At 47.0% G+C, this 11,275-nt stretch overlaps 4 protein-coding genes across 4 annotated transcripts; 2 read left to right on the plus strand and 2 right to left on the minus strand.

Moving 5' to 3' along the window:
- Positions 1-1,302: 1,302 nt before the first annotated feature.
- Positions 1,303-2,826, minus strand: BJ212DRAFT_1418601 (glutathione S-transferase). The gene is made up of 6 exons (XM_041337595.1): positions 2,579-2,826; positions 2,325-2,463; positions 2,211-2,263; positions 1,912-2,148; positions 1,697-1,850; positions 1,303-1,648 (listed from the first exon to the last, which is right to left on the minus strand). Exons 1-6 carry the CDS (start codon positions 2,757-2,759, stop codon positions 1,579-1,581), a joined length of 834 nt encoding a protein of 277 aa, XP_041184855.1. The 5' UTR covers positions 2,760-2,826; the 3' UTR covers positions 1,303-1,578.
- Positions 2,785-3,055, plus strand: BJ212DRAFT_1418610 (uncharacterized protein). The gene has a single exon (XM_041337596.1). The coding sequence runs from the start codon at positions 2,864-2,866 to the stop codon at positions 3,023-3,025; it is 162 nt and encodes a 53-aa protein (XP_041184856.1). The 5' UTR covers positions 2,785-2,863; the 3' UTR covers positions 3,026-3,055.
- A 3,368-nt stretch (positions 3,056-6,423) lies between these two features.
- Positions 6,424-8,775, plus strand: BJ212DRAFT_1293706 (permease for cytosine/purines, uracil, thiamine, allantoin-domain-containing protein; the record flags this gene model as incomplete). Its single annotated transcript, XM_041332173.1, has 12 exons — positions 6,424-6,504; positions 6,563-6,672; positions 6,730-6,927; positions 6,974-7,059; positions 7,117-7,222; positions 7,273-7,678; positions 7,747-7,787; positions 7,904-7,970; positions 8,024-8,161; positions 8,214-8,317; positions 8,369-8,427; positions 8,483-8,775. 12 exons carry the CDS (start codon positions 6,424-6,426, stop codon positions 8,773-8,775), a joined length of 1,689 nt encoding a protein of 562 aa, XP_041184857.1.
- A 486-nt stretch (positions 8,776-9,261) lies between these two features.
- BJ212DRAFT_1293700 (uncharacterized protein) lies at positions 9,262-10,563 on the minus strand (the record flags this gene model as incomplete). The annotated part of the gene is made up of 7 exons (XM_041332172.1): positions 9,262-9,533; positions 9,592-9,743; positions 9,773-9,962; positions 10,016-10,091; positions 10,144-10,164; positions 10,221-10,267; positions 10,320-10,563. The coding sequence occupies 7 exons, from the start codon at positions 10,561-10,563 to the stop codon at positions 9,262-9,264; spliced, it is 1,002 nt and encodes a 333-aa protein (XP_041184858.1).
- Between the last annotated feature and the right edge of the window lie 712 nt (positions 10,564-11,275).

An 11,275-nucleotide genomic window follows, 5' to 3' on the forward strand; every position in this document is an offset into this window, starting at 1 on the left:
AAAGCGTGACGCTTATATAAGCCAAAAACCCCTAAATGGTCCATTTTCTTGAAACCGAGCGCGTACTCAACGGCAAAGCAGTTATTGTGCATTATATTGTGGTGGAAACTAGTGTAGATTATGCTAAAGTATCCTATGTGCAGCACTGAATTATGTGATCAAGCTTGTAAATATAGGTTATATGCAATATTTGCAAGGGAGCATATTAGTATCCACCTAAGTGTCATCATTTGTGTCATCGAGATCATTGTCATGAGTCACCAATTCACCTCGTAAACGTGCTGAGTGACGAGCCGAAAGCTTCTTGAGCAACTCAAGGCACTGTGACTTGCTGTTGAGGTGTGATTTGAGTGGAATATGCTTCTCTGCTCCTAGACAGCGATAAACCTCGATCTGATCCTTGAGAGCTGGATCAAGCAAGCATACAAGTTGGTTTTGATCGAGCACCAGCGCAACACCTGCAAAATAAGTCTCCTTGGCAGAATTAGATGCCTGCTTCTCTGTAGCCTTCTTCTTGGCAGCAGTGGCAGAATCAAGCTTATGCTGAATCAATGCCCCCCGCTGCTACCTCTCAACTCCACTTGTATCAATTTTCCATGCTCGATGTCGTAAGTGAGCATGATCTTCATCAGTAAACATGGCATTCATGAATTCTTGAGTGTCATTGCGTTTTCATGCGGGCACATTGAAGTTGCTCGTTCTTGGCTTTAGAGCACCTTTTTTGGAAGGGCCAGGCTGTACTTGACGCGCCATTTAGTGTTGAAGATTACAGTGAGACTTAAAATATCATAACATCTTTAAAAAACAAGAGTTGACTGCACATAGTATGTAGAACTTCAAAGGAACACGAGCGCGTCGCATATCTGCGCTGAAGCCGTAAGTCCCGTTTTTGGAAAATCGCGAATTGTGGCTGACCTTTTACTGTTTACAGGGGCTGTTTTCATCCGAGACCTCTATGTACCACACCCGTTGTCGTTTGCATTCATGCACAGCAAGGAATATTCTCATTTCCCCCCAGCCAACAATAATTTCAGAATAGACTTTTTGTTGTGTGCTCTTGGGGCCTAAAACCAACCATTACTGAGGCTAAAATATGCTCACAAACGTGAAATTGCAAAATGTATTCTGATACTCTTGTTTATAACATAAATCCGTCACATTTCGCCCGCGAACGCTTAACACAAAAGTCTTTCCTTTGGTACATAGCGTCAAGTTTCACTTCTCTGTGTGTTTATAGCGTGGGATAGCTTATATAAGTGTCATGCTTTGCTGGCGGGCGCTGCCCACCACCATACCTAATATTCCAAGTTGAAGGTCCGCTAATCCCTGTTGGACCGTCTTTTTTATCACAGAACACGCCTCATACTCACTCTTTCACAGCTTTACGACAAGCAGCAAACTCCGAACGGTTATGCAATTTACCACGCGTTCGACGCCCCCTAGATTGGGAATCTAGTTATACATACAGAACTTCCCACTGGCCAATTCTCATTGAGACTTCGTACCTCTGTTTTATTCACTTTGCAATGCATTCATATTTATGTTTGTACAGAGTCATTGGATTCCTCGTTGTCTCGTTCAAGGTAACCCCCTGCCGCTATTAATCGCATTAGCCACCTGACTCGTGTTCGGCCTGTTGAACGCATATCTACAAGATACGTAAGTCACCCCGCCCACATTAGAAACGTGCACTCACCGCTCATAACTGTCCAGATACAACTCTTCATCACTACAAGTCTTCTTAAACGCAGGATACTCGAAAAGTCTCCCCAACCAAGCTTTAAATTTGGTTCCTCGCGGCATTTCGAACTCGCGGTAGTGTTTCAACACATTAGTCGCTCTGAAGATCCCTGCTCCGTCACGGCCTTGAGTGCCTTCCATCACCATCAATGAGTAGAAATAAACACCCACACGGTGCAACGACGACGTCTGCCCATCCCAAATCACCACCTTCAACCCAAAGCCCTATTCCCCCTACCTCTCTTTCAGCACGTTCGAAAAGCTCGACTAATGATTGAACAGCTGCGTGAAACTCTTTCCCTCCAGAAATTTGCGCCTCTGGATCTTGAGCTTGAAGATACCTGTAAAACGCAGGCACGAGCGTTCGGCTGATATGATCTGACTGGAGCCGGACGAGCGCTTTCGCATCTGGCAAAAGAACACGGTTTACGTATGTGAGCACTTTCAAATATATGTTGAGTTTCACAAACATGGATCTGTTGATGGCGGGAAGAGACTTCTATGTGTTGACTTTGCAGCGATACTTGGTGGTCATCACCTTGTTTAAAAACGTTGATCTTGTAAGTATGTGGGATGAAACGCACTCTTCGAGAAAGTCGAGGATAACGGTGCTTTCATTAAGTGCACGAGGCGGATCGAAAGCGTTGAGCATGAGCGCTGGGACTAGGCCTTTTGGCGATACATTTAGGAGTTCTTGTGGTTTTTGATAGGGATCGACTTCGTCTGCCGTGCATCAATGCACGCATACAGTCATTGTCATTTATGATCGGCACGTTAACTTACAATACTACGTTATCGTCACCCTCAATCAGTCTGCTCTTCACCCTGTACGACTTACGGCAAGATTCGCTCACCTTGTAAGGAATCTCAAGATATTCAAGCGCAGCCCATACGCGTTGCACGAATGGACAAAAACAGCTTGCGAAGAGGGTGATGTCTTCGTCTTGAGCGTGTTGTTCGACGGTTTGAAGAGCTGGTCCGGTGCACGAGCGGTGGTAGACTTTGCCGGAGTCGGTCATGGTTGTTGTGAGGGTGTGGTTGTGTGGGGCCCCAAGCCTATTACTAACGTGGAAAAAGAAGCAAAGCACCTAACTAGTCAGACCAAAAGAGAAATTTAGAAAACATGATTCCTTCTATATTTCCGCCATCCCACTTTGCTTTCTTTCGGGTTCAGACACCCCAGTATGAGATAGACATTCGCTATTTCAGTACCTCACCTCTCAACGAATGCCCAGCAAATCATTTCGTACCAATTCACAATGTTCTTGATCAGGGTGCCCAATGATGGCAAGTCTGTCATGTCGCCGTGACTTCAAGATATCACGGAATCCAGACACATCATACTTCAACGCGGTCGAAGAAAGACAACTTTGTGAGATGAGGTCTTGGTTTAACCGGGTCTGGATGCACAGGTATCATATTGTTCAGCGGTACGTATCGAGATTGACTTGTCTGATGACCTGGACATAAATCTTGGACATTCCAAGGATTGAAGTAATTTTTCTATTTCAGTAGAAGGTGAGCCTGTAAGGATGTGGTGTGGCAGCACCAGATGAGTGGAGACTCATGTTCTGCACGCAGAACTTCGCCTTTGGAGCTTCCGCGGGTTGAGTTTCAATGAGGAGTACTGAACAGGATTCGTTTCAACCGCAACTCCAATAATAACTTGTTACCCCACTCATTTACCAGGCTAAGATAGCCTCATCTAAAGCATATGATACCGCTACAGAAATATTGTATGTCCAATGTATTTGGCAAGATTCGTAAATGCTTTTATTTGTTCTTCAGCTTAGCATCGACTAACCCTCGATTTAGGAAAGGTTTGTTGAGCCGCCTTCACGAAACATTGTAGGAAAACTTAGCAATCCCCCACGAACAAGACCAAAGCCTCCCGTCTGGAATCATACCTCGGATACCCTCTATTTTTGGCCAAGGCTCGGAAGGGCACGTGGCCCAGGACCTCCCTGTCACAACTTACAACCTTGACTTGACTCAGCGATTGGCGATCAGTGATAGGTACATCATGAGCCCCACATCTATTTTCACCTACCGGTTGCGCAAAGGGGATGGCGGGGAATTCCTTGATAAATTTGAGCGACCATCATGGAAAGTAGGTAGTTGAAGGATGCCCCTCCCGTCAGTTGAACTTGCCAGGGGCTTGGTCAACAGAATCACTGAAGGCCTCGAAGCCTAATCTCACGTTTACCGAGCAGCTCGTTACCGTGAGCATAAGTCACTACGGATTCGATTTTTCACATGCTAACATAGCATTCTCTGACAGAACGACGATTCGCTGCCTGTTGAGCCAGAGAAGCAAACATGGCGTGCAAAATGATATCTCTGAGCTCCATAAGACTATCATACAACTAGGAATGTCTTGGTAGCAAGCCTGGATTTGCGTATGATTGGGTCAGGGTCTTCCCTTGCCCTGAATTAACGTTGGAGTAGGCTATCCGCAACTCCGTGTGCCTGCGCGTAGCATTGTACGGTTGCCGGAATACTGCGTTGTCCACAAGGATATAAAGAGCACCAGGATTGGCAGCTGGTACTGGTATACATGTGGGATCAACTTCCGGTGAGATTCTCAATGGACATGAAGTACTCAAAGTACTGACATGTACAATGAAGAGCATACACTGCGTATATTGCTGGAATCCTTCTCAGTGCTGTCGGTCTTGCTGGATCCAGCTAGTGAGTGAACCCACAATCGTGATGCTTCCATGCTGAGTTGTGGTTTTCCAGCTGGGCGGATAACCCCTAGCAGCTACCCGGATATATGAACTGTCTTTCGTCCATTGGACACTGAATCGTGTTTTCCCAGTGGTCGACACTGCTAACACGTTCAAGGAAATTTGACGTGTCTTGCTATGAGCACAAAGCAAGTGGGTCCCTGGATGTTAAGGAAATGCGAAGGACGCGGGATCAGAGACTGCGAGCGAATGATGATGAAACTTCAGAGGAAACTTAGAGTGACGTTCACTCTCGTTGGAACGCAATCATCAGTATGCAAACTCACATAGTCGAATGGTAGTGTTTCAGCTGGAGCCAATGTTGGATGTGAACAAGTCCTGACCGTATCATGCTAATGAGCATCTGCACAGCCAGCAGACAATGGACCACTACATCATATTCCGAGTCTGCCTGCGATTCTGAAGAGGTACCTCGATCTCCCAATTTCCACTCCGATGTCTTTGACGATGAGGCGGTTGAACAATTGTCTACTCGACTGTCTACAGTGTTGCCTCATCTGGCGGCGACATATCGAATTCCACTTCCGACTTCAACTTAGCATACACGACTCTCACTCGATCATCGCTGTCTGTCGTGTCGCCTTCCGGAATCCAGACTCGGACTCGGACTCTGACTTGAAGTCATGTCGGCTGCGAGCGCTAAGCGTCCGCCTGACGCAAGTGATGTCCTATACGTACATTCTGCACCAAGCACTTGCCCATTCATCCTTCTTACTTCTCCTCCTCCACAAACAACACAACCCCTATAAACTGCGCCCTCAACAGCTCCTTCATCTCCTTACAGCCTTGTGCTCGCGCAGTCACAATTCATTACCCCGTAACCGCCGTGTCAAGTCGACGCTAAGCTTGAGATTACTGTCGAACAAATTATCGTTGACGTGACAGGATGATCGTACCAGAAGGTCTTCCGGATCCATGGAATCTGGGATGATGATCATGGCTGGCACATTATTTTGTCTCTGCTTGCATCTCCGCTTTTGGGTCATTTCCTGAATTCTCAACCTTCCAGTTACTTGCTTCATCTAGGTATGTGCTTTCAATAACACACACATATATATAATCTAATTTTTATGTCCATCGAGAGTGAGACTCTATGGAGGACAGTACCATAGTCCATCGTCCCCCTTCCTTACCATTCTCGTACGCTATCTTATTATCTTGGTTCGCCATCGACACCATGCGTTGCAGAAACTTCTTAACTTTCGTACCATATGACACCTCCACACGATGATCCACCAGACAACCTTAGCTAATCGCTTACGGTACATGCTTAGGCCCTCTCGCATCGTCCAAACACCTCTGCAGTATTGTCTTGATATACTACTGAGCTAGTCAATAAGCTTGCAACTAAAGTATGCTCGGCCGCTTGCGTGGACCGAACAGAGATTAAGCGAGGTGTGCAATACTCTCTGTGGTGAGTATTTCCCATCACCGAATCGGACTTGGCCTGATATCATCGCTGAGTTTCAAAATCACACCTTTTCAACGACCAGCTCCCAACCCAGGATGCATCATGATGGGCCAAACGACACCGCTATAGAAGCCTTGGATCAAGAGTCTAATTGACAGAGTTTGTATACCTTTCTCTGTATTCCCTGCAAGAGTTGACGGACTTTAGCTTCGGGTTAGTAGTGTGTTTTGAGTTAGTACGTAAAATTCGCGCTATCGCAGATAAATATCGTACGCCTTGTTACCAAGGGAAGTTCAGTCACCCACGAACAAGACCAACGCCTCCCACTACCTGTCGGTTCCTCTATTTTTGGACTGTACTGCGTGCTACCTAGCAGACCGGGCCTGACAGTGACAGCTGACTTGTCTTAGGCCTTAACGAATCGCGTCAGGAATAATCTATTTTAACTACAAGCTGCGAGATAAGCATAGAGTTAAAGAACAGCGACTGACAGCGCCGAGGTTCTTACCAGTTGAACTTGCCATGGGCTTGGTCAATAGGATCGTCCAAAGCTTCGAAGTCACTCATGAGCCCAACCTCACCATTGCCCAGCAGCTCGTTGCTGTAAGTATCTACGATGAATACGATCCCCCATGTACTGACATAACTTGATCTATGATAGAACGACGATTTGCTGCCTGTCGAGCCGGCGAAACGCACATGGCGTGCATACAACTACATTGCCTTCTGGACAGCGGACACGTTTAACATAAACATGTGGATGATCGTATCGTACGCTCACTACCACCATTATAATTTCGTTGGTCGGTATTAAATGAAATCTTCAAGCTCTATGATCCAACTAGGAATGTCGTGGTGGCAGGCCTGGATATGCGTGTGGCTGGGTTATGGCATTGCCGCGCCTTTCCTTGTCCTGAATGCACGTCCCGGTGCCATTTTCCATGTGATGTTTCCGATCGTGAATCGCACAAGCTTCGGGATGTTTGGGAGTCTGTGGTGTGTCTTTAATCGCGCTGCTATGGCATGGTACGCCCTCCCAGCTTTGCAATGACGTGCGAGCTAAGCAGCATAGCATATGGTATGGCGTTCAGGCAAGCATCGGAGGTTCCTGTGTGCTCGTAATGCTCAGAGCAATGTGGCCTAGCATATATGACCTGGGTGCGTTGCGTTTCTCGTTTCCTGTGGTAATCATACCCAACTGAGGCTGGCCGATAGCAAATTCGATGCCCGCATCCTCTGGAACGAACACTCGAGATTACCTATGCTTCTTCCTCTTCTGGCTCATTTCGCTGCCAATCATTTGGTTCCCTGTGCACAAGGTGTAAGTACACTCATATCTTCTGAAGACGGTCATAAAGTGACCCTCCCCAGCCGCCACTTCTTCCTTGTGACACCCATCTTGATGCCCATAGCATCAATCACATTCCTCATATGGTGCATCGTGAAAGCTCACGGAATCGGTCCGATCATACACCAACCTTCCACACTGCACGGATCAAAGCTAGGCTGGGCCATGGTGGTCAGTTCTATGTCATGCATCAGTAACGAGGTAACCCTTGTCACAAACGCACCGGACTTCGCCTCCCGTGCACGCACCCCGTCGGCCGCACTCCACTCACAGCTGTTTGCGATTCCTCTAAGTGCGGCGTTTGTAAGTTTGATCGGAATCCTTGTAAGCTCGTCATCGCAGGCAATTTACGGGACAGCCATCTGGTCACCTATCGATCTTTTGGGAAATTTCTTGAATGACAATCCATCGAAAGCCACAAGATTCGGGGTGTGTGATTTTGATGTCCGAGGAGCTAGGTTTATGTTTGATGCGCTTTCACGTCTACCTTTTCGCAGGTATGGTTCATCTCGGCATCATTCATGCTTGCACAGGTGACGTCGCGTATTTTCTTTGCTATTGGTTGCGAATGTAATGCTTCTTTTTCTAGATGGGGTGCGTTAAATAACATACCTAGACTCTATTGCGGGCTCCAAGCTGACATTGGTTACCAAGCACGAACATCTGCGCAAATTCAGTGTCGGCGGGATGCGATTTGACTGCACTGTTCCCTCGTTTTATAGTATGCACGTTTGTTGTATGTTCAGAACCAACATACTTAAGATTCGACTGCAGAACATTCGACGTGGCGGGTATATTGCCGCTACCGTTGGTCTCGCCATGTGTCCATGGAACCTTCTGAAAAATAGTGATGAGTTCACTTCTTACCTCTCCGCATATTCGGTGTTCCTGAGTTCCATTGCTGGGGTGATGGTATGTAGGTTCTGCAATTGTTCTTTTCACCATTCTGAACGGGTTGCTGTAGGTGACGGAATATTACTTTGTCCGCAAGGGTCATTATAACGTGGGGGACCTTTATAATACCGAAAGGGGCAGTTGGTACTGGTACACGTATGGGATCAACTTCCGGTGAGAGTCTCGATAGTCTTGAAGTGTCCAACCCTGACGAGTGTTGTTAAGGGCATACACCGCGTATATTTCCGGGATCCTTATCAACGTCGTCGGTTTCGCTGGTGCTAGTGAGTTAGTTGTCTCCAGATCGCGATGCGCCGATCCTGAAATGTTCTTTACCAGCTGGACGGACAGTTCCTCTAGCAGCTACTCGGATATACGAATTATCGTTCTTTACGGGCTTTGGAGTTTCTGCAATTGTCTATTGGACGCTGAATCGCGTCTTTCCGGTAATCGGTGCTGCTGACACGTTCGAAGAAATCGACGTATCTGGATATGAGCTTACAGCACGCGGTTTGCGGGATGTTGAGGAAGTAGACATGGATACGAAGGATGGGGGATCAGATCATTCTGCAGATAAGGAACTTGCCGAACGGAAGTCGGCACCAAATGCCGGCAAGAAGATGATGTCATAGTTTAGTACAGGGGTTACAACCTACCTTCATCTACACACCTGAAATTCGAACAGAATGTCATCAGCTGGAGGCACACAATCACCGCCTCTTGAATATACAGATTCGCATAGGCCTATGGGGGTTTCTTCTATTGATGGTAGTGTCTCGGAGCCAATGTTGGATGCGGAGCAACGAAAGAGTGCGTATCATCCATCATGACTGTTATATCTCTGCTCAATTTTGAGCATTTTAGCTTATTTCGCTGAGCCGGAACCGGTGAGTTTACTACTGAGAGTAGTGGGGATGCATGTGATTATCAGCTGACTCTCACACCAGGAAGAACGCGGAGGAATGAAGGGGGTAGGGAAAGAGCAACGAAAGGAATCCACGAAGGAGAAACAGTGATTGCTAACGTTGATGATCATGGGAACGCGATTAGTTCATGAATCAAAGCCTGAATTCGGGAAGGAAAAGTGCAGCTACCAATAGTAATACAGTTATAGGGATTTACTTGCCGCCATCGCGTAAATATTCCTCCCACCACGTTCTAAATCCTGTACATTCCAAGGGAAGTAATTTCTCTGTCTCAGTAGTAGATAAGTGGCAGTTGTAAGGGCGTGATGTGGCACCAGCGCCAGTTGGAGGTGTGGAGACAGGTTTTATATGATTCATGCCATTGAGACCAATGATATCGGCAAAGATTTTGCACATCTGGTACTTTGTGAAGGACTCGTTCGCCGAGTAGTGGAGAATTGGCGGTAGAGCATCGACACTGAGATCTGCCAAATCTCGTGTCTCAACGTAATGGTTTCTCACCAGAGACGAATTTGTACACACCCGTCAAGCGGACCAAAAAGGATGCAATGTCCAATACGTTGGTAGGATACCTGATCGCATAGTCATCCATGTTAGACTCCTTTGATTGGTCCCGTACAACATCAACGAGGATATTAACGGCTGAGTCTGCATTGTTAGGTGCAGGACCATACCTAGGCGTGGGTGAGATCAGAGTCAAAACGAAGTAGTGCGACGGGAGGTCACTTGCAATACTGGAACTCTCAGAACAACTGCCCTGGCACCCTGTTGCCGGGCTTGCAACACAGCATTCTCACCATCCCGTTTAGTCTGACCATAAATCTGAAGTGGGTTAGTAGGTGATTCTGGTATGTACCCGCCAGGGGGTGGCGATCTTCCATCGAAGACATAGTCTATTCATTATTGAATGACAGGAGGTTCACGACGGCTGTGGTACGCTGCTCACCAGTAGAGATATACACGAGTGTAAAGTTCATGGCCCTCGCGAGTTCAGCAAGGTACCCTGGCACTCCGACATTCAGCTGGATAAGCGTTATCAGATGTGCCACTGCTAATAATTATCTTCCGACGAACAAGTTGAGTTCCGACTTGATCCTGAGGTTATGTGATATGGATCAACGTAACATCGATGTCGATGTGAACATCCATACCTTCTCGGCAACATCAGGTCGTCTTTCAGCAGCGCAATGGATCACCCCTTGCAAGTCACAGTGAATACCTGCGCGGAACCATCTTGAAATCGCTCTCACAAGTGGGTTTAATTTCCTCTAACTTCTGCTTAGTCGCTTCCCTATCTGTCAAATCTAGCTGCACTAGATGGCTAGCGGTGCTTTTATTCTTCAAGCCCACAACCTCATATCGCAGTGCTTTCTCGAATGCCTTATGAACCGCAGTACCAAGAACACCGGATGCTCCTGGTTGTTCTTCAGTATGAGGTTTCTCAGATGCAAAGAAGACGTGTCTACCTGTAATCACAATCTTCGAGCCTGACATGAAAGAGATCTTTAGCGCAGTGACTTTGGCAGTTGAATTGTTCCAAAGCCCTGCCAGGCCACCATTGGGCCAGGCCTAGTTCCCTCGGGCTCCGCATGTGAGAAATTTATCAAGCCTGGGTACGATGTACAGATGCCGCCGGCGCTGTTGCCGCATCATTACATGTGCCTGCACCTCATTGGGCGCTCTTTTGAATTATTTGAATTAAATAATTAGTAGTTCTCAGGAACGTCCTTTTGTCTTCTACCAATCATGTCTGAGAACGGTTCGCTGCAGTGCTGGGGAAGCCTCACCATTCGACCGTAAACTTAATGCCAGGAACCTAGCTCGAGGTATTAATATTGCTGTTGCCAGATGCAACATAGGGCTTCACGGCAACTACGTACCATTGTCGATAACGTGGTATGTCGTGCTTCACTATCCAATCCATATCTGAAAACAAACTTCAAGATTTTAGCCAGATCAGCAGATCTTGTGAAATTCCGGTTATTTTCTTCTCATGGCCACGGAGAAACGTTAAACCATCCTCAGTAGAACTAGACTGTTTCCATGCAAATGGAACTCCCCATTCCCGAGCCCTGCTTCTCTGTCAAGCAGAGTTAAACGTTGTACGGCAGGGTTTGAGGGTCAAGATTATATGAGGAACGAGGCTCACCGTGCCTTCTAGAGATACACGGCGACTCTCCCATTCATCTTCCTTCACGGTGTTGGC

Source organism: Suillus subaureus (assembly GCF_016647635.1).
Source record: "Suillus subaureus strain MN1 chromosome Unknown BJ212scaffold_559, whole genome shotgun sequence".
NCBI classification, from domain to species: Eukaryota; Fungi; Basidiomycota; class Agaricomycetes; order Boletales; family Suillaceae; genus Suillus; species Suillus subaureus.

Bases quoted from the DNA above. Each gene is read 5' to 3' on its own strand.
- BJ212DRAFT_1418601 (XM_041337595.1), bottom strand. From the start codon at position 2,759: ATGACCGACTCCGGCAAAGTCTACCACCGCTCGTGCACCGGACCAGCT. The intron at 2,464-2,578 runs GTAAGTCGTACA...GATGCACGGCAG, and splicing joins CAAGGTGAGCGAATCTTGCC to ACGAAGTCGATCCCTATCAA. The intron at 2,149-2,210 runs GTTTGTGAAACT...TTCTTTTGCCAG, and splicing joins CCCGCCATCAACAGATCCAT to ATGCGAAAGCGCTCGTCCGG.
- BJ212DRAFT_1418610 (XM_041337596.1), top strand. From the start codon at position 2,864: ATGATTCCTTCTATATTTCCGCCATCCCACTTTGCTTTCTTTCGGGTT.